This window comes from Paramisgurnus dabryanus, chromosome 6 (assembly GCF_030506205.2).
Source record: "Paramisgurnus dabryanus chromosome 6, PD_genome_1.1, whole genome shotgun sequence".
Classification (NCBI taxonomy): domain Eukaryota; kingdom Metazoa; phylum Chordata; class Actinopteri; order Cypriniformes; family Cobitidae; genus Paramisgurnus; species Paramisgurnus dabryanus.
Window position 1 is genome coordinate 15,455,458 of NC_133342.1, and position 26,938 is coordinate 15,482,395.

Consider the following 26,938-nt stretch of genomic DNA (forward strand, 5'->3'; position numbering starts at 1 on the left):
TTACTTTGAAGTGCAAGATACATCGCTTCATGCAACTGCTATTCAGTCCCTCCAGAAAAACGAGATTATGCGATCACATGATTCAACACATAATCAGCAAACGTCTGCATATTTATGTGGGGGTTGCATTTTTTCAAATATGCCGCACTTTCGCAGCATAAATTGCAGATTTTGCAAGTTCTGCCACTTAGAAATCATGAAGGTGCATGTCCACTGTGAGAGACGTAATCTAAGAAAAAATCCAGAAATCACAATGTATGATTTTTAACTATTTATTTGTATGATACAGCTGCAAATAAGTATTTGAACACCTGAGAAAGTCTATGTTAATATTTAGTACAGTAGCCTTTGTTTGCAATTACAGAGGTCAAACGTTTCCTGTTGTTTTTCACCAGGTTTGCACCCACTCCTCCACACAGATCTTCTCTAGATCAGTCAGGTTTCTGGCCTGCGCTGAGAAACACAGAGTTTAAGCTCCCTCCAAAGATTATCTATTGGGTTTAGGTCTGGAGACTGGCTAGGCCACGCTAGAACCTTCATATGCTTCTTACAGAGCCACTCCTTGGTTATCCTGGCTGTGTGCTTCGGGTCATTGATATGTTGGAAGACCCAGCCTCGACCCATCTTCAATACTCTAACTGAGGGAAGGAGATTGCTCCCCAAATTCTTACAATACATGGCCCGGGTCATCCTCTCCTTAATACAGTGCAGTCGCCGTGTCCCATGTGCAGAAAAACACCCCCAAAGCATGATGCTACCACCCCCATGCTTCACAGTAGGGATGGTGTTCTTGGGATGGTACTCATAATTTTTCTTCCTCCAAACACGTTTAGTGGAATTATGACCAAAAAGTTATATTTTGGTCTCATCTGACCACATGACTTTCTCCCATGACTCCTCTGGATCATCCAAATGGTCATTGGCAAACTTAAGACGGGCCTGAACATGTGCTGGTTTAAGCAGGGGAACCTTCCGTGCCATGCATGTTTTCAAACCATGACGTCTTAGTGAATTACCAACAGTAACCTTGGAAACAGTGGTCCCAGCTCTTTTCAGGTGATTGACCAGCTCCTCCCATGTAGTTCTGGGCTGATTTCTCACCTTTATTAGGATCATTGAGACCCCACGAGGTGAGATCTTGCATGGAGCCCCATCCGAGGGAGATTGACAGTCATGTTTAGCTTCTTCCATTTTCTAATGGTTGCTCCAACAGTGAACCTATTTTCACCAAGCTGCTTGGTAAATTCCCAGTAGCCCTTTACAGTCTTGCAGAGGTGTACAATTTTGTCTCTAGTGTCTTTAGACAGCTCTTTGGTCTTGGCCAATGTTAGTAGTTGGATTCTTACTGATTGTATGGGGTGGACAGGTGTCTTTATGCAGCTAACAAACTCGTCTAATTTAGGATAATAAATGGAGTGGAGGTGGACATTTTAAAGGCAGACTAACAGGTCTTTGAGGGTCAGAATTCTAGTTGATAGACAGGTGTTCAAATACTTATTTGCAGTTGTATCATACAAATAAAATAAAATTACATAAATATTCTGCATATTCCATCACATTATTTAAGAAAACGTGCCACAAGGATTTTTGCCCGCAACAATCACAAAAAAACTCTGGCTATTGCTGGGCCATCTTGGTTTGAAACAACATGAGGGTCAGCAAATGATGGGATTTTTATTTTTGGGTGAACTTCTCCTTAAAAACTGTTTTCCTATTTTTCAGATTATATATAATTCCTATTACAGTATATCATCTCCGTAAGTGTACTTGTGCTTGAATGACATCACCTAAGAGAAAGATTTAAAGCAACTATTTCAGTTTTCATTTCACCAGCAATTTTCTCTGGCCTTAGTACAGTTTAATGAATGCAAGTGAAGTATTACTGCATCATCAACTATCACTGGGGCAATACCCTTCAAAAAGGTCCTAACATGTACCATTATACATAGAGATATATCTTTGAGGCACTAATATGAATGTTTTGAAAGGGTACAGCCCCAGTGACAGCTGGGGTTCACATTTTGACATTTTCTTCTGAGAGTGTAGCTGTGCTCACCGTATGAGATGCTCACCTGAAACGATTGTAGAAATGAATTGAAATAGATAAAGACTATCTGAGATATGTCATCCTCTCCTGGGTTCACAAAGAACAGCATGTACGTTATACCGAGCAACGGCAGCAGTACCAAAGTTGCCTTCACAGCTTTCCTGCGATGAAAGAGATAGAGAAGATGTGATTGGATTGGCTCACTCCTCCTGAACATACTTTTAGGAGCCTCAGAACAGAAACTAATGTTTTTGAAATTGTTATTCTTTAAGGCACATCATTAATCATCATGTCTTATTTATTTTTGATGGAAGATACAGTCCCAATCAGAAAGTAATTTGGAACAGGATGTTTGTTTCGTGTCAGAAATTCTTCACTTCATACTTGACTTGTTTTTCTCCAGTAATTGAAGGACAAGTGTTTCAGCAACCCCAACAACAACCAGGATTTATTATCATTAAATGATATTACAGCCGCAGATCCTTACTCCGTGACAGTGTTAAGTACCTGATGCATTTGGCTGCATTTTCCCTTTTTTCTGCTCTGAATAACTGTGTACTGGAGATGTTAGAAAACAAATAAGCTCTTTAAGCTGAATCATTTATCATCCAAACCCATTCATGTCCTTGTGCCATTGAATTCTTTACCAACGAATGACACACATTTAAAATACACCTGTAATGAACAATGAATACGAGTGTGACGGATGACAAAACTCACTGTTCGGATCACATTACGGTTTTTCTAGAATGGCGGAAAAGCACTTAGTTTGCAGTGCTTCGAATTCAGGCGCACTTTAAAGTGCTGCAAACTAAGTGCTCTTCCGTCATACAACATAGTTCTCATTTTTTATCCGCTTAGAAAATTGTCACATTTTATTTGAAATGTATTTAAATAGGGAAAACATGGAAGTGTTTGGTGGCTTCTAAATTCACCCCTTTTTGGATCCTAAGGAATGAATGGGGCTAGGCTAAATGCTAACACATTCACGACGTGCTATACAAAGATTACGTGCACGCATTGAGAAAAGATAGGTATGTTTTAATTTGTCTAACTTGAGGTAAGAACATATACAAAATTGAATTAATAGAATTAAATTCTATTTATCAATTCACCTTGCTGACCACATAATCGTTTTTTATAAATATTTGTTTATTTTTATAAAAAAAAAATGCACTTTTAAACCACAACTTTTCGTCTAGATCCGGTCGTGATGCGCCAGCGTGACCCCACGCAATACGTCATGACGTCAAGAGGTCACAGAGGACGAACGTGAAACTCCGCCCCAGTGTTTACAAGTGTTGAGAAAGAGGACCGTTCAGACGTTGTTGTATGTCGAATGATACTAATTAATGTCTTTGTGTCAGTTTATTGTTTAAAATGGTCCGCAAATGTGCGTTTCATATATGTAACACGTGACCTCCCTACGTCACTACGCATTTACGTGAGGTCACGCAGGACCGGAGATAGACGAGAAGTTGTGGTTTAAAAGTGCAAATTTTTTATTTTTCTTGTCAAAAATGACAATCGTTTTGCTAGATAAGACCCTTATGCCTCGTTTGGTCCTTTGAAACTCCGTTGAAAAAAACTGTTAAGTGTTGAGTTAAGTTTTAAATGTTGGGCTCTATTAAAGTCCATTAAAATGATCAAAAAACATAATTTCTTCTTGACTGAACAAAGAAAGATATCAACATTTTGGATGACATGGTGGTGAGTGAATTATCTGGATTTTTTTTTAAGAAAATGGAATATTCCTTTAAGGCCTGCATTTATAATATCACAAATGAAATGTGTGTTATTTGGAAGAAAGTCAACATTTTAAATAATAGATGACAGAAAACCACTTTGTGGCGGTGCAGAGGATTTTTTTAAACTGCTCATGCTGCCCCCCATGTTTCATGAAAAATGCCACCCCGGGTGGTTGCCCGATTCGCTTGTGCCTGAGTATGTGACACAGCAGCGCAACTCTCTAAAGTTTGCACATCAAGAGATCTAATCTTTAAAGGGCATATGCATGATCATGTCTAATTGGAGTTGGACACAATTAAACACATTTGCCTCAGTGCGTAGAGAATGCTGCTCACTTTAGCACCTTTTTGCGGTTAAATTGTTTAAAATCAGTTGCGTGTTTACATTTGCAAGCCTTTGAAACACGGGCAAATGATAAACTTTCCTATTTAAATTTGCGTGATAATCCATGAATCGCACGCGAGCCGAATCTGTTCAGATCACCACTGACAATTAAAGTGGCTGAAAATGAGAAAAAGTACATATGACATTTAAAACTTATAGCCAATATTGGCAACAAAGCTTTAGGCCAGTGGTCTCCAACATGGTGCTGTGAGTTGCCCGCAAAAGCAAATTTTATTCATAGCCTCAATTTTTATATTTATTTATCACATATTTTTTTATATTAGCTTGGCTTCTTTTAGTAGTGTTTACATTTAAAAAAAAAAAAAAAAAAATTTGGGTAGAGATTTTGGGCAAGATTGTTTTATCCATTGTGGTAGCCCTTGCTCACAAAAAGGTTGGAGACCCATGTTGTAGGCAATGGTTTTTAAATTGAAAAATTAGGTGTCAGAGAGATTACAGGCTCATTATTTCTATTAAAATTATTGAAATATCAAGATAATGAAAAATAAATGTGATAATGAGACATTAAAAGAAATCTTGTTATATTTTGTTCAGCAATGTAGTGGTTTAAGGATTAGTCCATGTAAATACAGTTAACACAAGCACTTGATCTGGCCTATGCACCGAATGATGGTTTGAAAATATAATACAATTATACATGATGTAAATATATTCATTTAATTGAATGGATCACAGCTCGCAGTGTTTTTTTATTGGTTGATGCATAAAACTAAGTTTGTAATTTAATACGTTGATAAAAAGCTGAAATTTAATAGTGAATAAAATCCTTGCACTTTTTTTTATTCATAAACCTGTCCTGAAGACTCAAATGCATTAATACCAAACACCACAACAGAAACTGGAAATGCACTGCCAGCGGACTTTAGATAAAAGAGCTGACTTTATTTCTTAAATTAAGTAAGTATTGCCCTGAGATAAATTCACACATCAGGAAGTAATAAATGCAGGTCCACATTTTCTGCCTTTCAAAAAATCAAAATGCTATACATTGCAAAACTTTACAAAATGCACTTTGCATTTTAAAAAGTTTTGCACTGTATAGCATTTTGAGTTTTTGAAAGGCAGAACATTACCTCAAGAAAAAAATATGCTTCAAAAATAATAACAATAAAGGATAAATGGAGGTATTGGATTTAGGACACCCCAAATATAATTGGACAAATTTAATGAATAGAGAAGCTTGGTGTCCCATTCAATTGGCGCAAATCCTATGCTTTCAATGATTTTTTTTTCTCTCTGATTTCAACTGTTTACAGAGCCACCTATCAGCTGTCCATTGTGTCAAATCAGGTTTGACATCAATAACGTATGGTCAGAACCAGTACAGTTTTCATGTCATTGATGTCTAACCTATGCCACCAATTTAAAGGGATAGTTCACCTAAAAAAAATCTCATCCTGTCTTTCATCCATGTTGTTCTAAACATTAATTTCTTTTTATCTGATGAACACAAAAGAAGATATTTTGATAAATGATGGTAAGCACACAGCTGATGGTAACCATTGACTTCCATAGTAGGAAAACAAAAAAAGTAACTCTTCAAGTTATTCCTACTCTAATCATACCTGAAGTTCAAGTATTCAAGTATTTTTGAAGGGTTTTGTTTCACGTGATAAACCGTTACCGACAAAATCAGTATTGTATCAGGTTAGTATTAAAAAGTAAAATCTCCATTTTACGCAAAATCCGATTTTCGGCGTGTTATTCTGTCATCTTTTTTTCCCACAACGCGATAAACGCCGTCCTCCTTCTCTGCAGAATGCAATAAATCCTCTCAACAAATCACAGCACTCCATTCCACACAATGTAAACAACAATGGCGGTGCGGTGAATACACAGAATCCTAGTTTTCCTCATCTTGTACTTCGTGATCAACAAACAAACAAAAACAAAATAATACTTTTGATAGCATTGATAAACCTGTGGTGGTTTTCTGTGGTGGGAAAGAAATGTAAGCCATAAAAATTGAATAATTTACGTAGGAGGCACTCGGACGAAGGGAAAATTACGGCTGTTGATTGTTCTCACACGACAGCAGCAAGCTTCTGTCATGCTAACACATTGACCCAGGGGATCTTATGGAAAACTTTCGATTTTTGATTAACTTTTGATAAATTTTTTTTATCAGTGTATACCACTAGTCAACTAAATGAATATAACATGGCAAAGATGAATGCACATTTATATATTGCTTCAATATATTTATAGCAATTTGAAAAAAAAAAACTTTTTATTGCATTTGTTTTTATAATAAATCTTTGAAAATCAAATTATGGATTAGATTTTTTTAATGTTATTATAACCTAAAGATGCTATGTGAAAGTCTGTAACAGAAAATAGTGGTTTTCATCCTGTCACTTTCTTGGTATAGAAATTAGTCAAAATGGATTTATTTCGAGATTTATAACTCATCATTTTCAGTCCAGGTTTGGTGCTAGGAACACCAGCTGGTTGACCTGCTCTGGGTCTAAAGCTGTCCTGATGCATGTAACAATATTACCCCCAGTACTAAAAATTCTTTCTGATGGGTTGCTGGTGCCTGGGATGCACAAGTACTTTTTTGCCAACTGAGTCAATCTGGGGAAGTTGTGTTCATGTAGCATTAGACTCACTGTTTGCATCAGGGCACATCAGGTACCTTTCCAGCTCACTCTCCACTTTTTGTTTTTCAGTGAGTGGCAAAGCATCATCTTCTTGGCACTGTTTTTTTTTAAACTCCACAATGACTTGCATTGCTTCTTTACGCCAAGTGGCTGACAGCTCCCTCAGAAGGCCCTGCCTGTGATTGGCCCTGGTCTTCATCCATGATCTCAGACACAGATCACATTTAAATGGCCCCTACCTTCTCTGGTCTGATACTATATTTTGGCCTTTAAACCTAGGGTCCATGAAGGTACAGGTAGCCATGTCAAGGAGATCATCTGTGTCAGGGTCTCATCATTATATTTGTCTTCAGCTCTTTTGTGAGCTGATTGTCCCCCTCTTAAACTTTCAGCAAACTGGAGCTAAAAAGCTGGAGCATAGGCTTCACGTATGAGACCATCACATATGACTCCCCAGAAAGGGAGTCTGTGAACTCCAGGAGAGGAGTTAAGGCAGCATGCACTGACTCAAGGACATCAATATCCTGCCACGTTGGGATCAGGTGCCTGTTGTTTTTGTCAAAAGACAGAACTTCAGTGATGGCCTTTTGTTGCTCTAGGACCTTTGCCTTGAGCCCCACCTGGGCAGTGCCTCTGTGACCAGCTGGTGTTTAAGAGAGAGAGTGTCATGTCAGTGTGTAAAGCTGTGCCAATAAATCATTTTATAATTATAATATATAATCTCAATTACTGGCTAATAAAATCACCATAGGAACCAACATTGATGACGAGCATTAAAATGACAAAGTGGCCAAAACACCGCAGTCGCCTTCACCCCGCTGTCTGTGGTGATGCACAACATTTTGAATCAGACTCCAGGACAACAGTGCCTTCTTTAAGCCTTCTGCTATCACTTCTCCTGTGTGATCTTCGGGGAAATATGAAGAGTTTGGTTCCAAAACGCAATAAATCCATTTTAGACAAATTTTCGGTAAAAACGTGTTTTCTATACACTGAAAAAAATGATTCATTGAATTTAATCAATTTATTTAAGCTACATTTAAACTAAAAAGATTAGTAAAGTAAAATAAAATATAAAACTTTTGTTATAATGTAGCTTAAATAAATTGATTGCAACCACTTACCTTAAAAAAAAATGATTAAATTCAATGAATCATTTTTTTCAGTGTACCAAGAAATAACAAGATGAAAACCACAATTTTCTGTTACAAGCTTTCACATAGCATCGGTAATAATGACATAAAAAAATTAAAATCCTTATTTTATTTTATTTTCAAAGATGTTTTATAAAAACTGATTATTTTTTCCGCAAAATGCAATAAATCCATCCAAGTTTTTTTCCAAAATGCTATAAATCTATTTAATCAATAAATTTGTATTCATCTTTGCCATGTTAAATTCATTTAGTTGACTAGTGGTACACACTAATGAAAAAAAATAAACATTAATGCATTAATTACGGTAAAACACTCATATTAAGAACACTGTCCTTGCTGCTGTCATCCTTGGGACGTCGTCGCTGAATTTTTTTGAAAGCGATCAGCTGTAAAATGTTTTGGTCCAGCTCGATTTTCGTTGGCTTCGAGTAAAATAATGGAAAGTTTTTCATAAGATCCCCTGTGGTCAATTTGTTAGCATGACGGAAACTTGATGTTGTCCTGTGAGAACAAGAAACAGCTGGCATTTTTCTGTCGCCCGAGTGCCCTGCTTACGTTTCTTCTGTGCCACAGAAAACCACTACAGGTTTTTTGTTTGTTTGTTAATCACGAAGTACAAAGTAGATGAGGAAAACTAGGATTCAACGTGCCACCATTGTTGTTTACCGTGCATGGAATGGTGTGCTGTGATTTGTTGAGAAGAATGAGGACTGGGGTTTATTGCGTTTTGGGAAAAAAAGGAGAAAAGATGACAAAATAACACGACAGATATCGGATTTTGTGTCAAATTAAAATATTGACTTTTACATACTGACCTGATAAAATAATGATTTTGATTGTAACTTGGTTTTGTTTTTTTTTAATCGCGTTTATCGCGTTTTGGAACCAAACTCTTCATAGGCAGTCTCGAGGTATCTGGTTTTCAAACCCCATTCATTGTCAAAAAGGTGAATGGTCAAGCTTATGTATGGCTCAGAAGTACGGCTTGACCACAGGTCAGAGGTTGTTGCAAAGTACTTGGCAGATTCTTTGCACATTACATTCCGCTTAGGAATGGTGGTCTTAGAAAAGGACTTTCGACCAGGAAGAACATGGGTCAAGCACGTGTATAAGCTTTTTATAACCTGGCTTCTCGACGGTGCTAAGCGGAAGCATGTCTTTGGCTATATGATATTACCAGTCTTGGCGGGGATGACGGTCTTGTATAATATGCAGACGACATTGGTCTGACTTCAGTCAGACTTAAAGATCCAAAAAAGTGTCATACTGGTGAGCTGAATTTTGCTCTTTTATTTACAATTTCTCGCTGCGGCACTCATTTTTTGCTTATCAGTCGCCGGCTACTGAAGAGGAATAAAGCAGACCAGCACGAGACAACGCAACCAAACTTGAAACTGTTACATGATTGGCTGTAAGCGTTACCAGAGAGTGAGTGCCTTTGTTAATGCAACCAAACTTGCTTTGCAACTCTGAAGAATAAAAATAGTGATAATTTTATCGAACACGGTTTATTGTTTTCGATCACGTGTCTATTGTTATCGCCTACATATCGCCTTACATATCATTATAATTTTATCGCCTAGCCCTAGATGGAATTCAATGAGCACCGTCAACTGTGTGCTTACCACCATTTATTCCATAATATTTGTTTTCCTACTATGGAAGTCAATAGATACAATAAGCGGTGTGCTTACCATCCTTTATCAAATATCTTCTTTTGTGTTCATTAGAAAAAATAAATGAATACAGGTTTAGAACAACATGAGAATAAGAAAATTATGACAGAATTTTCATTTTTGGGTGAACTATCCATTTAAAGAGTAACTAAACCCCAAACCAACTTTTTTTAGTTAATGATCTGTAAGAATGACGCTTTATTAGTGCTGTTCATTGATTTTAGTAAGTTTTTTGACATTTGGATATACAGATGTGGCCTTTAAAAATGCGCGTCTCTGAGACCAGAATGCCGCGGAGACTTCCGAAATTCTGCGAGATCCCGCAAAAGGGGGGTTCGGTGGGGGACGCAGGAAATATAAAAACCTGTAGAGGGCAGGCGTGTTTCTTGTAGGCCATACTGACGACAATGTGTGTGCTCGACTTCATGCTGAGCGTATACTGTATGATATTGAAGTAACATGACACGGATTATCGATAGACTTTGATGTCATACAAATGCATGCTTTTTGGCAAACATTTTGTTGGCGAAGTTTTCTTTTGCCAGTTACATAAACAGTCACATATTCTTCATAAAAATCCGACTCAAACGCGCATCATTTGTCTTATTTTTTTCCGTGTACTTACAGTAGAAGAGACCTGATGTATGATAATCGAGTCTTATAACAAAATAATTCGCGAAGACCTTTGAAGAGACCGAGCGCATTTACGCAATATCATTAACTAGTTTATCTAATTTTACATTTAGTTCATTTTTGCATCTGAACGTTTTAATAGCTTTTAAAAGCGCTTTTCTGCATTACTGAACAGTAGGCTACTTTTTATATTATCATGTTTCCCTTTACATGGTATGAAACACGATAAAAAGTATGCATTGGTGTTTAATACATTTCACTGAGAATTTGTATAATATGTTATACTTGTACTAAGGAAATAAAATCATATTGTGAGTGTAAATATTCATAAATTCGAGGAGTTTCTGAGGTGTTTGTCATCGGCAAAATGCGCAGTTTCTTTGTTGCCGATTAAAAACCGTTGGCTATGTGATTGTTTAAAATTGACATTTTTTTCTACTTATTATTAATTAATTTTTTGCCTACATTTACTCTAATAATATCAATGTGAAAATATAAGTAAATCATACTTCAAGTTAGGCGTAAAACTAACACATTTTTTATGTCAAATAGAAATAATAATAATTTGAAATATGCAATTATTACAGTTTTAAAAACTTAAATATATTACTCTGACCTTTTTAAATATATTGACTAAAATAATCTGTAAATGTAATACTTATATTATTAAGGCGTATACATCAAATAATATATGTACATTTTACACAAAATATCTGTTCTATTTTTAGTAATTTATTTTCCAACTAAAAAAATCGCATTACTGCATTAAGAGATTTTATTAAGTTACTTGAATCATTTATTTTAGAGATATTTACAAAGCCACTGAATCAATTTTAACAGTGTGTAGCTACATTATGACCTTACGGTAGACTATTATTAAATGCCGTTTTTCTAAAGAAGAATTTTAAAACTTTATTGGTGGTAGTTGAGAAGAATTCCTTTTTCCATTTCTAAATCATTTTGAGCGCAATATAAATATATCATATTGTTATTCTTATTATATAAGAATACGCAATTTTTACAACATTTTTAACATATATAAAATATACGTTAAGCATGTTGTGTGTATTTCCTAATTACAAGCTTTTGATGAAATTGCACCAAAACTAAACGTGCATAAAAACATAAAGTCATTTAAATAAGCGAAAAATCTTTTTTATGAGCTCAAAATTTTGAATATAATGTGCTATTGCTGAAAATTGCCCATCTCTAAAGGAGAATATTCATCTTTAAAGTTTAAGAAACAAAAAAGTACTGATAAGCATTCTCAAACATATATATTCTGCAAGCACTCATTTATCCATAATGATGTTATTTATTTTTTAATAACATATTGTCGCTGTCGGGCAAAGATACTCTCTGGACACCAAGACCATGTCTATGGGTTCAAGAATAACAAAATATTGGCCATTTGAAACTCGAAAGTCATCACTTTATTTTGTCCCATTGTTTTCCATTTTGCGTGTGGTAAAACTCCTGTGCCCGTCGTTCAAATTCATTGAAATTTCGTTCACTTGTAGTTTAGCAAGTATGTGTAATACAATTTCAATAATGTTTTACACTGCACATCGTCTGAGGAAATCCGAAGTTGCGTCGAGGGGAACCAAGCTGACAGCCGCGACAGCAGAGATTGTCACGTACCTACAAAAGGGTACTGGAAAAAGTTTGCATCTGACCTGCAGCGATATCATTCTGGCTTGGTGGGATGTCAACCAGCGAGAGTCCTCTGATTCTGACCTTGTTCTTTTACTCCTCAGAGTCTAAAACCAGGAGGCCATATTAAGTATTAGAGCAGCTATGGTTGCGCGTTTCACACACCTCTCCAAACCACGTTGTTAACACCATGCTTGTTCGACTTCATGCGGCGCCGCAAGAACCGACAGCGGGATGACGTCAGAGTACCGCGAGAATGATTCAAGAAATCATATTTCGCCTCGCTCTCGCGATACTGTGACGTCTTCCGGCTGTCGATTCTCGGGGCGCCGCATGAAGTCGAACAAGCCTATTGACAGCAGCAAAAGCTACGCATGCGCTTTTAACTTGTAAAACTCAATGGTGTATGGGTAATGTAGTCTCTGCTCTCGGTTGGACGAATTAGGTAGCTATTGTGAAGGGCGCTTTGAAAAGCGGCAGCGCAGCCAAATAATTAAATTAAGCCTCTGATTTAAACAGATGTGCAAATGAGCGTTCTGGTACGCTAGAAGTACGTTCTGGACGCAGGGAGAGTGGTACGCTCAAGAGCTATATTTGGAAGTGGCGGTACTGAGTACTGGCGCCTACCGGCCCACATTAAAGCACTGGTGGTAGCAAAGGTAGACGGCCCTTTAAAAAGCAAAAGAAAGCTGATAAAAATGAGAAACCTACACTGAAATAAATTGGAGTAGGATTTAGGCTACTTAACAAAATCTAAACATTTTTCACTCAGAAATTGCTAGTAAATATAAACAAAATTATCAGCAGCTTTAACTTTATTACTTTTTTAATTTTAATTCACTCTTTGTTTCAGCAATGTTTATAAATGTACTATATTTTTGCATTTTGATGACAAACTGTTCAACACTGAAAAGAAACTAATGTAATCTTCCTGATTTAATCACGTAAAACACAAGTCTAAACACAAGCACCACTTTTCTGAATGATGATAATCACAAACATCCCAGAGTTTGTAAACCAATTGTTTGTAAAACATATTTAATGCTAACTTTACTTAAAAATTCAGAAAATATTTTTTACAGTGTATAAATAAAAAGACATGAAGGAAGATAATTCCAAAATGTAATCAATTGTACATGGTTTAGCTGCTTGTTTTAGCAGCTACCAGTGACACAGAGTCAAGAAATTAAAAACCACCCACCCCTAGGTCTGCCAATTCTTTGCCAACCCCCAATGCTAATCGATCACCTCATCAAAGAAAACCGGTTTATCCAGTTTTCAGCAGCGTGTTGGGTTTTAATATCAACCCTTGCAGTTTCTTTGTTAAAATGTAATTTAAGCAAATAGGCCTAATACGCTGTATGTTATTTTAAATGAATGTTTATAACTTATAAAATTAAGTGGATATCAGGTAACTTAATTTGACATATGTTGATATAACCTACACTGTAAAAAATCCAATTAATGAAATGTTGGACGGGCAAAAATATATAAGTTAAACCAATTTTTTTGTTTGAGCTAGTTGAGAAGACATATTATTTTAAGTCTAGATAAATCTGTGTTTAAAACATTAAATGAATGGTTATTTTCAAATCCAGTCAACATTCAGAATGGCTAATGTTGACTGAACTAATTAAGACAAATCAGGTAAATATGTGGAGTTATGACAGCTATGTTTTCTGACAGCAAAATGCTCCTAATATTACTGTTATTTGGTCACAAAATGTAATTGTAAGAGTTGTTCAGGCGTGAATGTATGTGCTTAAAGTTTAAATATGCGGTCGGTTAATAAAGATAGCGTCTATTTAAACGTGTGCTCTGACACTTTCGGACGGAGATGAGCTCCATATGAGCTCCAGAAAATCACCGGCGCTTAAGCGCTCACACCCCGCCCAGCGCAGCCTCGCCTCGGCAAGCGCATCAGAAATCGACTGCTGGCTCTGATATCTCTGTGGCGTTTAAACGTGATTTAATTCATTTTAATTTCTCATACTTAACAATGAAAGGGTTATGTTTTAACCCTTGTTGCTCATGTTGCTGGTACTTTGCCTTAAAGAGTCAAAGGGCGTTTCTATGTGGCGCTGCGCAGACAGTTCGGCAACGAAGACATCAAAGTACCGCGAGAGCAAGTCGAAACGTTACAAATGGTCCGACTTTACCTTTGCTCTCGCGGTACTCTGATGTCATACGCCGACAAGTCAGCGCCGCACCATTTAAAGTCGAACACACAAAGCGTCAAGGCAGGGCCGCTGGAAGTCATTTTGAACAGGGGGTGCTGTGAATTTTTTTACCAAAAAACCTATGAGCCTATAGGCCTATTTAAAATACATTTTAAAAATAAATATATTGAGATCTACTACTTTATTGTCATATACACTTCAGGGCACACAGCCAGGGTCTGAAACACACAGACATCATCAGTTCTCAGATGAATATGCGCTATTAATCAGAAGCAAAAATACTTATCCCAGGGGGAATTACTTACAATTTACATACAACATATAATATTATAACAACATATAATATTAATTAAACTTCACAATTTTCAATGTCCATGCGGACGAACATATTTTACTTTCGTTTTTAAGTTAGAATCACACGACAGATGTAAAACATTCTCACATTAACATACCTAGTATATTTTTATATAGATCTTTTTTTTACTAAATAGTACTATTACTGTCTTTTTTAAACTTATAAATAATTCATAATTTGAACAAAAATAATGATGGGTTTAGTTCTGATATTGTATACTTTTATAAAGAAATACATGGTGTATAATTACATTTTTAGAATAGGCTTTATATAAGGTTTGTACTGTAAAAATACTCTATTTGTTACAAACAAAAGATAAAGAATTTACAAACGTGTGGAGAGCCATTTCAGCACTTGGACAGCGAAATGTTTTTTTTAAAGAATTACTTAAAATGTTTTCTCATCTTACCATATCTACAGGTGCAGAGTCATTATATACAATAAATCCGTTGGGTAGCATTTAAAAAAAAAACATTTAAAAGTAGATGCATTTGTTTAAAGCAAAGCATTTATTTACTTAGCTTACAGATGAACTTACAGATGAAGCAGCTATTTAAGCCTTCTAACCTCTCATAATTGGTCATCATTTATGTCCAAGAGACTCAATAATAATCTGTTACATTTTAATCCTTTAATTTTTCATATTAAAAAGCGTTTTTGTGCTGCTGCGCATCCATGTATGTAATAAACAAACCCGCGTTGTCATTCCGTTAATACGCATATTATCAATGCGCTCTTTACTCGCGCAGAAAAACTCGCGTTTTCATGAGCTAGGGGACGAATGTCCAGGAAGTTCAGTATTTCTGTGTGGGCATGCATCAGGGGAAGGTGTGTGAGTCTTTTCTGGGTCATGGTGCTGCTTACCAATGTCTTCAAAAGACGCAAGGCAAAGAAAGTGCGCTCGGATGAGGCCACGGATAGGCACAGACAGTAATGAAATTAAAATCCAAAATACACGTAATAACCTACGTGTGTCAAAAATAATTTCCTAAAATATTCATAAGTAATATATCAATTGTGCAAAATATTTGTACTTAAAAAAATATATTTCTCGCTTTCCCGCGACCATGCTTCAAGGTCTGAAGGAAAGGATACCTGCCCGGATCCCACGCACGCATCTGCAGTTATATACATTTTACAAAACCAGTATTCATTAGATTTTAAGAACTTTTTTGCCACTTTTAAAACTGTAAAACTAAATAAAAAAGATATCATATGCCGATTGAGCATGTAAGCATATGTTTTCTTGTTCGCTCCACGCAACACGGGTTTAAACGCCGTTTTTTTTCTAAAGAATAATGTTTAAACTTTATTGGTGGTGGTTGAGAATAATTTATATTGCAGAATAATGTATATTGCATTTTAGCGCAATATAAATGTATCATATTGTTATTCTTAATATAAAAGAATACTAATATATTTTTTACAACATTTTTAACTTTAAAACATACATATAAAGATGCTTTGTACAATAGCTTTGCTTCTGACAACAATTTTCTGTAATAAATCAGTAAATCAACCACAAAATGTGTTGAAAGTGGCGAATAAAATGCTTGTCAATTCAAACAAAGGTGTATAAAACCTCTTTAATTAACAATAACTAAACTGTGCTCTTTTGCATACCTCTACTTTTCTCATGTCTTTCTTTATACCACCTTTATCTTTTTAAAATCTTGCCACTTTTAGAAATAATTTGTTTGCATTTATTGTATACTGCACACTTTATTTGCATCAACTATACCCATAATAACATTTTCTACGTTTTTCTTTCAATACAAATAAACAAATTTATTATTGTCTTAACTTAAAACTTTGTTTTTTAATATATATATTAGATTTTATATAAATACGTTTTAAAAGTGTTGACTGCGAACGTCTGAGATAAGATATCTGGAAGGACCTATAATATACGCCTATAATATATGTACGTTTTAAATTAAAATGTCTGTTCTATTTCTAGCCATTTATTTTGTTTTGACCAACTAAAAAATACATAAGTGACATTAAGAGATTTTATAAAGTTACTTTAATCCATTATTTTAGTAATATATTTACAAAGCCACTGAATATTTTTACTGTTATGAATAACGGCTAAAAGGATTAAAAAAAATCATAACACTGACTGCCTATATGCGCAAGAAAGGTATTATTAAAGTTTTAAATATGTCAAACTAAATAAAGATATCATATGCCCACTGTACAGTATGTAAGCATAGGCCCATGTTTTCTTGTTCGCTCTGCGTGGGTTTAAACGCCGTTTTTAAAGAATATTTTTTAAACTTTATTGGTGGTGGTTGAGAAGAATTCCTCTTTCCATATGTAAAGCAATTTAGCGCAATATACATGTGTCATATTATTGTTCTTAATATATTAAGAACAATAATACTAATATATTTTTACAACATTTTTAACTTTAAAACATGTATTTTTATACCACATGAATCTCTTTAAAATATTAATACTTTTAGAAAAACTGACATAATTATTAATATTATGAACAAACAATGAAACGGTGTCAAAATTCGACAACACAAATAATTAAGATATTCATTGTAAATAGAGTTAAGTGTATTAGGCTCACACTAAATTCTTTGTTGCACTTAGTATAAATGCCCATTGCACGTACAGTCATCTTAATATATGTATGCGCTGTTATGCTGGCAAGAAGTGGTTGACGTCACTTTGCTGTTTTAATAGAAATGTTAAATATTCAGCAATGCCCTTATTACAGTTTTTTTGAATTGCTAAAACACTAAACTCCAATCTCTGAACCAAATTCATAGTGGCCTAAACCCATTTGTCTAATCATGCACTCTTTTTGCAAAATTCTAAACACAAACTTCTCACTAAAACACACATTTCACACTGCAATGCACTTATTTTATAAATACTAAACACAGGCAGGCAAAAGTTGAACACAACTAAAACACCGTTATCATCCAGTAAACACAACAACTCAAAATTCTACACACTTTTATCTAATGGTATTTTTTACCAATTGTGTGAATTGGAAACAGTCTGAGAGGCAGATGAAGAGTATGAGGAAGAAAAGGACACCAGAGACGATGCAATTGGCAAAATTTGCAGTTGGATTGCTGACTTTTTACAAAATACAAGTGCTGCTTACAGTTATTTTGAAAACTTACTATTACTTGCAGTACTTACAGTAAAGTATTCACTATTCACTGAACTAAACTTGTGATTACAGTAATAGAGATTTTTAACAGTATTTGTCAATTGTGTTGTTATGTACAGTAAACATGTATTTTTCTGTAAGCAGATGTCCTGGATGTTGTGTTTTCCATTTTTTAAGGTAGTGTCTAATGGATGCTTGTAGTGTTTTATATTATAGACTTATGCGTGTACGATTTGAAAGCTTAGTTTGATTTTGAGTACAAGTGAAATGGTTTTGAAGCAATTGTTTGATTTTGCTAGAAGAGTCAGGGGTTCTGTGAATTTTGTTTAAAATTGGGATTTGTGTTTAAGGTTTTGAGAAAATGAGTGATGGTTTCAAAAAATGTGTTTTAGCAATTCAGAAAAACTGTAACTTCTGGAAACAACCGCAATGACAACGCATATAAAAATGTAGTTTTTTATGCGCCACCTGGTGGATTTTCTGTGAAGCGAAACACATTAAGGGAAAAGGGAAAGTAGCCCCCCCGAAAACACTTGCAGAATTCTGCGTGACTCCGCGAGACGATTTGGCGAATGCCGCGGGAGAAAACGTGCGTTTTTAAAGGCCACATCTGTAAAGTGTTTCAATACTACAATATATGGTGTAAAAACGTCTGAGTGCTGCCCTCTTGAGGTTGAACGGTGGCTACTGCAGTTGAATTTTCCTATTGGATGTTGGGTCCAAGAAATGACTCGTGACGTAAGCAGGTTCAAGCTCACCACGCCCTTGTTACGATCTCACCACACACTTGATACGAGCTTAGTTCGTCCCCTCTATCTCCGTTGGGATCTGCCCACTTTTCTTGCATTTTTCAAATATTGCAGTGGGTGGAGTCAGCCTCTGACCAGGGGTTTAGTTACGCTTTAAAGGCTACAACGTTGGTAGCTCTTCTTAAAGTTTCTCACATGCTATATAACTTCAACATTTTTTTTGTCTATTCACAAATAGACAAAGAGTTCAAGGTAACTACGAATTCACGCTTAAGGTGCATTACAAAAACACATGCACACTTTAGTTAGTGATGTGATAAAAGTGTTTACATGGCTATGTATTCGAATCAGCATACGCCAACATTTATTATTTTTTAATACGATTATACTTGCTGCAAATTATGAGCTTAATCGCATAATATTGGTTGAAGTATTGTGTTTATGATGAAGTGCAATTGCAATATTTCCAAAATCTCATTACAATCGCATTATGAGGTTGCATGTTAACCTAGTCATTGAGTCTAAATTAATAAAACTCACTTCTTTTGTTGTTAATGTCGCTAATCTTAGCTGTGATGTATGAGTTTATGGTCTTTACCTGTATTGTATTGTTTCAGATGTGGTGGAGGCTCTTAGCTTTGTCATTAAAATGCGTACAATGTTGAACAGGAACACAAAGTTGATCTGTTTCAAGAAAGATAAAAACATTTAGTTCATGTTACCTTTTTCATGTTGATAAATGAAAATTTCAGCAATTAACTCATTCCCTGACAGACTTTTTTAAAAAGCCAGCATTTTTTCTGATTTTCACAAATGTTTATTCTATAAGTATATAAACAAACAAATATATCAAATAAAAGAAAAGACCCTCTGCTTTTAAACAAATAAACAAACAAAGCAGGAAAAAAACTTTCATCCTATCTTCATTTGTTCTATTATAATAACCTCTTAAATATGGGTGGGTTTCTTCAAAAATACCAAATTTTGAGCAAAAAAGCTGAAATAATTTTCTTTTTGTGAAGGAATTTTGTTAGAGATCAGATTCAGAACGATTATCAAAACATACACTTTATTTTATTAAATAAAATTAAGTATTTTATTTATTGGGTAAGTGCCATCTACTGGATAATGGCGGAATTACATATTACCGTAAAAAGCATCACTGGCATGAATGTCTTATGTCAGTGCAATCTCATTGCAATTCATATGTATTATTCATATTAATTATTATGACCACATTTGTACGTTTGTGTTTGATTTGCTTGCACCCCTGTGACATTAGGCAGAGACATCACCCCCCATTTTTGAGCCAAATGGATTTTGCATGCAACCTCAAAGAAGCATCCATTAATCTTTTACTTGTCTTTTAATCTGTTTAATATGCACAATATTATCAATTCTGTGCTGCATCCTTGTCACTTTTCAGAGATTTTTGCCGTTTTTATAGTGTTTTGATCATGTTACATTACTTTATTCTGGCGGAAGGCACTGCAGTCAGCACAGCCGCCATCAGCGTCTGAGCATGCTCACAAGCTTTGCTGTTGCTGCATTTTGCATTTTGGAATTAAAACGTGTAAAAAACGCTCACAGCATTTCCAAACCCCAGACGGGTATTGTGCAATTAACCTCCTCTGTGTAGAAAATGTATAGTTTAAAATGTGACCGTCTCGACGTTATATTAGTAGAGATTTCTAGATTAATCTTCTTGGTACAACGCTAAAGTTCGCCAAAGTTCACGGGGGCGCGGAATCACACATGTTCACATGAGGTAAAATGCAATGCAAAAATTCGTTCCTCTAATAATTTTACCTAAACATATTTTTTAAAATCATTATTGAACATTAAAATGAATCACGTGGCTATAGCTTATGTCATTTTCGTTGTTTATATACTTTATGAATTTAAAATTACATTAATTTTATAGGATAATGCAGTTGTTGTGCAAAATGCATTAATGACACAAAAACATGCCGTTTCAGTTGTTAATATGATGCCAATATGTCATAATTCCGATTGAATAGCATTTGATATTAAAGTTAGTAAACAATTTTATTTTGAAGGTTTTTGCATGAAGGCAGGGGCGCTCAGATTGTTAGAAATGTGCCATGGAAAAGACTGAAAGCTCGATAATATTTCGTTTGATGTCTGTGTATGCACAAATTTCTGTGAACTGTGCCCCCTTAAAAAATTGGTGCATGACGCCCCTGACCTAAGGGTAAAATGCAGGTTTAGAGGTGGGGTTTCATTACTGTGATTTTATAGAAATCATACGCTTTTGAGCGATTCAGTTCATGCAAATTTATACAAATTAGCAAACTATTAAATACTTACAAATTCCCTTGATATTAGGCTGCTTTTGTTGTACAAACTTTTTGACTTTGGCTTACATATTAATACTGTGCTAAAGTGCTTTTGCATAAAAAATAAGATTATAAATTGATTCAAAGTTGATATGTATCAAGGGCAGACCTGTCAATCAATAAATCAATCATAAAGTTTTAATCACACTTTCCTATTGCTGTTTATTAGATTAATTGGCAGCAGATGGAATTCACAATCAGGTGAGCGAGTTACACCATATTCAGCATCTTTTTGAAAGCTTTATGAAATCTGGTTTTAAAGAAGTGACAGTTCAACTACGGATGCAAAAACGTATAAACCTGAGATGAGAACAAAATATGGAATAAAATAGGAAACAAAATAGGAAACAAAATAATAAAACTTACAAGAAGAACTAGAATAACAGGCCCTTGATAAATGTAGTCTATATACTTTCCAGGTTCCTTCCCAAACCAGCATCTGAAACGCAAATCAACATTTTAAGTGTGAAAAAACATAACAGATACCGAAACGACTTACAGTGCAAACAAAACTTTCTTTGTTTTTATAAAGATTTGTACAATAAATAGTAAGTTGACAGTAAAAAGCCTGCTCTGAAACAAAAATCACTCTGGCCAGTATTTAATGAAAAAAAAATAATAATTGATAATTTATTTAAAGGAGCCAAATAATGCATTGAAATAAAATGTTAAATTGTTCTCTGATATTTACATAGAATGTATTTGGCTTTATTAAGTGCAAGATTATCCAGAAACATTAAATTTACAACCCTGGGACTAGCTCTTAGAATTAGGGGTCTATTATCTTATTTGAAAGGGTCATGAATCATAATGTTGAGCTCTGAACGCATACAGTCTGGAATTTGAGTTCGAAAAGTATGGAACTTTGAAATGAAAATTGCGTAGGAACCATGTACAGTAAATAAATGACACAAACAATGCATATACAGAGCAAATGGCTGTAATTTGTGCCATTTTAATGTTTATATCCAATTACAGAAACATAACCCACCTGTCATTCTTATAGAAACCTGTTTCACGTTGATTTTAATAATAATGCCGGGTGAATGTGAATCACTTTTGCTGTTGTTTTGGTGAGTCATTGACAGTGGGCAGTGAACATGATGAGATGTTGTCTGATAAACACCTACAGTCCTTGCACATTTTACAGTTCAAGCTAAAGTGTGTCTAACATACTGTACTTTCAAGAAAGTTTTAAACCCTTTGGCCCTTTAAAACAGTTTTGTTGACCGTCACCTTTAACCAATTGTGTTATTTTGGGGCAGACCTACAGTATCTGTTGAAAGAACCAATATCAAATTAATTACTTTTTACTATTTGTTTGGTGCTGTATTTTAACCTCAATGCTTCGTTTTCATTATTTAACAGTTTTTGTGAAATTTATCTTAATTTTTATGTACGTTTATGGCAAAACAATTGCAAAGAATTCTGAAGATTGTCAATTTCACCATTATGATTTAAGGAAGATTATAAAAGCAAATGCAGGACTTAACATCTCAATTTCTCATTAAAAAGTTTTACTGCTAAACTAACATAAACTAAAACTGAAATGTGACTAATTCCAAGTAGTCCTTCAGTTTTTCAATAGCCTTTAAAAATGAAATATGCAAATTTGAAAAAAAGTGTCCTAGTCAAATCACAAAATGCTCACATACTCTACAATTAACTTCAATACACTTTAAAATCCAGAATGAGCTAATTTCTTCTCCAAATCAGCAACTTACTGTTCGTTTTCCCTGTAAAGCTTTCCAATGGCCCACGCTACAATTATTGGACACGGTATACCTGCAAGAGAGAGAAGATTGCATACATTCCTAAATCTCACACTATTCATGTTTCAAATTGCAGAAACAGACGCCAACCAGAGATAATTTATCTTGGGCCGAAAGGTGATTGTCTATTGAACGCTACGTCTTTAAGAGGCCTGGCTGATCGGGTGACTACGTGAGAAGATGCTCGTAATAAACTAAATTGCTGCACAACAAACATCAATTGTGCAGATCAAATGAGAACAGAGATGTTGTGGCCCCAAACTGTGTCATTTTGAACCTATGCTCGGAAGATTGCAATCATCCTCTAGGGTGTTTGATCACATCTGTTTGGTTAGTGTGATTTCCACAATCCATGTTTAACAATGGGTTGCTTTGTTTGGGATTCTTAGATGCCAATGGTTCCCTCACCCAGAACTGACAAAAGGAAAGTAATCCATTGAGCTGATAAACTGTTGTCTGCTGAGATATTTGGCTCATGAAAAAGCAGATTTTTCAACCGGGAATGCTAAATGCATTTTGAGATGATGAACAGACTGCCCAGTGCAACAAATATCGAGCCGGCGAGATCACCACAAGATATTTAGTGTCATAATAAATTAATCTTGTAACATGCAGCTGATGCTATCGTTCAGACTCACATCTTCATATACGTACTGAAGGCTCTCTCTCTCTCTTTACTTCATATCACAATGATGACTCATTTTTACCTTAGATGAAAAATAAATTACAAATCAAGTAGATGTATTCGGAATTGTGTGTTTCGAACTTGGTTTTTCGCAGTAATGATGGTGCCTGCTTTTTGAAGTTGGAAAGCTTTGAAGCTCCTTTCTCATGCTAAAACAATGTCTCAAGAGTAACTTCTACCAGACAGTGACAAGAAAACATTAGCTTTTTTAAGTTATCTGCTTTTCAAGATCACAAGATAATAGTTTTGCCTGTAACAATCTTAAAGCTCTGATGTGGTAAATAAAGAGGCGTAATGTTTGTACTATCTATTAACTACACATTTTAGGGGTGAGCGGGGCACAAACTAACGCTGGATTAGTAGTAACATGGACCGTTTTCAGTGTTGCACAGGGTTGAGTGAGTTGTAGGGATGCTCCGATCAGGATTTTTGCAGCCGATACCGATCACCGATTTGTAATCTTTGTGATCGGCCGATACCGATTCCGATACCGATTTTTTTTTTTTAAAGCTGATATGCAAGCTCTTTGATGACTAACTGTTACAATCTTTCTAAATAAAATAATACCACGGATGTTGCCTTTGTTATATTACTTGCAGTAATTAGGTATATTATTGTTTTAATAGAGACTCAAATAAATAAGCACAACAAATATTTATTCTGCAAAGAGAAATTTAATATGGCTTTAAAAAGGCTTATATCTCCTAAAAGTACTGAAAATAAAACACTTCACAGACTTTACTGTATTAATTAAATATACACGCATTCGTATGCAGTATAAAAATTCTTTAGTCAAGAGCAGAGAGTGATTTTATTGAGAGATGAATTAGGTTACTGCAGCTTTAAGACGTGAGAGAGAGATCGCTCTGTTCACGTGCATTGATGACAGGCTGTTGTGTGTGGGCGGCGGCTGAACGCAGACAAGCAGCTGTGAGGAAAATAAAAGTTTAAACGCTCAAAACTTTAAGACGCATGCAAATAAGAAACTTTTGGCATGAGGATGCAATTGTCCGTGATAGATATATGTTGTATACGCTGTTTGATGGGGATGTGAAGACGCCTCGCGCGTCCTCATACGCATATCTCTGTAAAGGCAAAGAGAGACATACAAATCTGCACGCTGCACATGAGCAACAGGTTGTAAAGCATCATAAGCATTTTTACAACCTGTTGCTCGTGTGCAGCGTGCAGATTTGTATGTCTCTCTTTGCCTTTACAGAGATATGCGTATGAGGACGCGCTTCGGTAAACAGCGCGAGGCGTCTTCACATCCCCATCAAACAGCGTATACAACACATATCTATCACGGACAATTGCATCCTCATGCCAAAAGTTTCTTATTTGCATGCGTCTTAACGTTTTGAGCGTTTAAACTTTTATTTTCCTCACAGCTGCTTGACTGCGTTCAGCCACCGTCTACGTAAAAAATGTCTTTAATTGCAACCGCATTCCGGATCCTTTTGATGACAAAAGTAAACAGAAAGATCGGTTTATGAGATCGGCAGATTTAGCGAGCACCGATCGAGTCATTTAATGCCATTATCGGCCGATACCGATCGGCGGCCGATCGATCGGAGCATCCCTAGTGAGTTGTTTTTACGATTTTGTTATCACACTGCCAAAAGACGGTCTCGCTCAAATTTATGGAAATGTATTATGTTTTTCCATACTGTAGAGTTATTGATAAACGAGTGTTATGGTGGCATGTAAGTACATTTTTCATCATATCTTTTTTTTTCGGTTTCTGAGTTAGGTGTGTAAGATACCAAATCCAATGTTATGTCATCTTAAAGGGATAGTTCGGCCAAAAACGATATTAAACCCATGATTTACTCACCCCCAAGCTGTCCGAGTTGCATATGTCCATCGTTTTTCAGACAAACACATTTTCGGATATTTTAGAAAATATTTTAGATCTTTCTGTTCATTAAATGTAATGTCACGGGGTCCAGCAATAGTCCACGACCTTCAAGTCCAAAAAAGTGCGTCCATCCTTCACAAATTAAATCCAAACGGCTCCAGGATGATAAACAAAGGTCTTCTGTGGGTAATCCGTGCGGTGTTGTTGTAGAAATATCCATATTTAAAATGTTATTAACGTTATAAACTACCTTCCGGTAGCGCCGCCATCTTGGAGTGATCCGCATTCAGGATGAGAGCTTACGCAGCGTACAGAGTTTCTCTGCTGCTGCTCTGTGCCCCCGCCCTCCGAATTTGTCATACGTCACTAAGAAAAGTGCGTACACTACGCTAATACTCTCTCCTGAGTCTAAGATGGCGGCGCTACCGGAAGGTAGTTTATAACGTTAATAACATTTTAAATATGGATATTTCTACAACAACACCGCACGGATTACCCACAGAAGACCTTTGTTTATCATCCTGGAGCCGTTTGGATTTAATTTGTGAAGGATGGACGCACTTTTTTGGACTTGAAGGTCGTGGACTATTGCTGGACCCCGTGACATTACATTTAATGAACAGAAAGATCTAAAATATTTTCTAAAATATCCGAAAATGTGTTTGTCTGAAAAACGATGGACATATGCAACTCGGACAGCTTGGGGGTGAGTAAATCATGGGTTTAATATCGTTTTTGGCCGAACTATCCCTTTAATCACGGTCTTGTTGACTAAAACATATCGTTTTGAAATATGTCTGCAGCTCTTTGCAACTTTTTTGGTGGGCTTGAAAATATTTTGACCGAGCGGGGTTAATTGTAACGCTGTGTTTCAACTAACCCCTCAGCACTTACGATATGAAAACCGCTAACGTTAGGATAATTCTTGCCATTGTTTTAAATAGACTATGCACGAATGATTGCTGGCTGCAAAAAAAATGGTCCCTCTCTTATAAATTCTTGTGTGCCAAAAGTATTTTTGTTAATATCTTTAAATTGATTGAATAAGGTCATGTCAACCATAAAAATCATAATAAAATTAATGTCTAAAAACAGACATTGATTTTCATTATCTCAGAATTTGATTTTAAGACTTTAGTATGGTTTTAACAGACTGGGTCACATATAAAAATGCTTTTTTGTCATAATTGTGCTGCGTTTTTACACAATTTTAGACATTTGTATCCATTTTTAATTGAACTGTGGTTAGATGAGGAATTAATAGTGTAGATACTTGTCTATTATACATAGATAAATAAACAATTTGCACTTCAAATATATAGACAATATAGGATTGAAATATTTGCCTGCAAACTTAGTTTTTATCAAGTGTTACAACTAACCCCCTGCCTGTTACAATCACCCCACCTATGGGGTAAGTTGTAACGTTTGCACTTCTGTCACGTTTGGTGTAATTGTCCAAGAATGGCAAGTACTAGAAACAAACTTCAAATGATCATCTATAGCAGAGATGTGTGTGTTGCTTGTGTAAAAATATAATTAATCAAACTCAAATATTTAGTGAATGATTGAGCCAAAACCAAAAAGCATTAGGTTGTGCCCAGCTCTCCCCTATATGTGTTGTAGTTAATATATAGTACTAGTACATATTACATTAACGTACCATTAATGTATAATAATAAATAATACACTTATTGCACATGACATGACTGACCAAAACTGTACCTTATATGGTACAACTGTTCATCACCATAAAGGTTACATTTTGTACCTGTAGTTAGTACCTTTATAACTTTTTTGGGTACATAATTGCACCCTAAGGACCTATTGGGGTGGCTTCCCGGACAAGGCTTATCCTAATCCCAGACTAAAATGCATGTTTGAGCTGCTTTAATTTAAAAACACCCCGCACTGACA

The 26,938-nt window shown here is 35.5% G+C and overlaps 1 protein-coding gene across 1 annotated transcript in view; it reads right to left on the reverse strand.

The window, feature by feature from the left end:
- LOC135749326 (corticotropin-releasing factor receptor 2) overlaps positions 1–26,938 on the reverse strand; it is an 87,694-nt gene that overhangs the window by 15,270 nt on the left and 45,486 nt on the right. Inside the window, exons 7-10 of the mRNA XM_065267901.1 lie at positions 22,428–22,488; positions 21,070–21,142; positions 18,942–19,027; positions 2,073–2,208 (exon numbers count right to left, since the gene is read on the reverse strand). Coding sequence (XP_065123973.1) covers positions 2,073–2,208; positions 18,942–19,027; positions 21,070–21,142; positions 22,428–22,488 — 356 coding nt within the window. The remainder of the gene's footprint in view (positions 1–2,072; positions 2,209–18,941; positions 19,028–21,069; positions 21,143–22,427; positions 22,489–26,938) is intronic.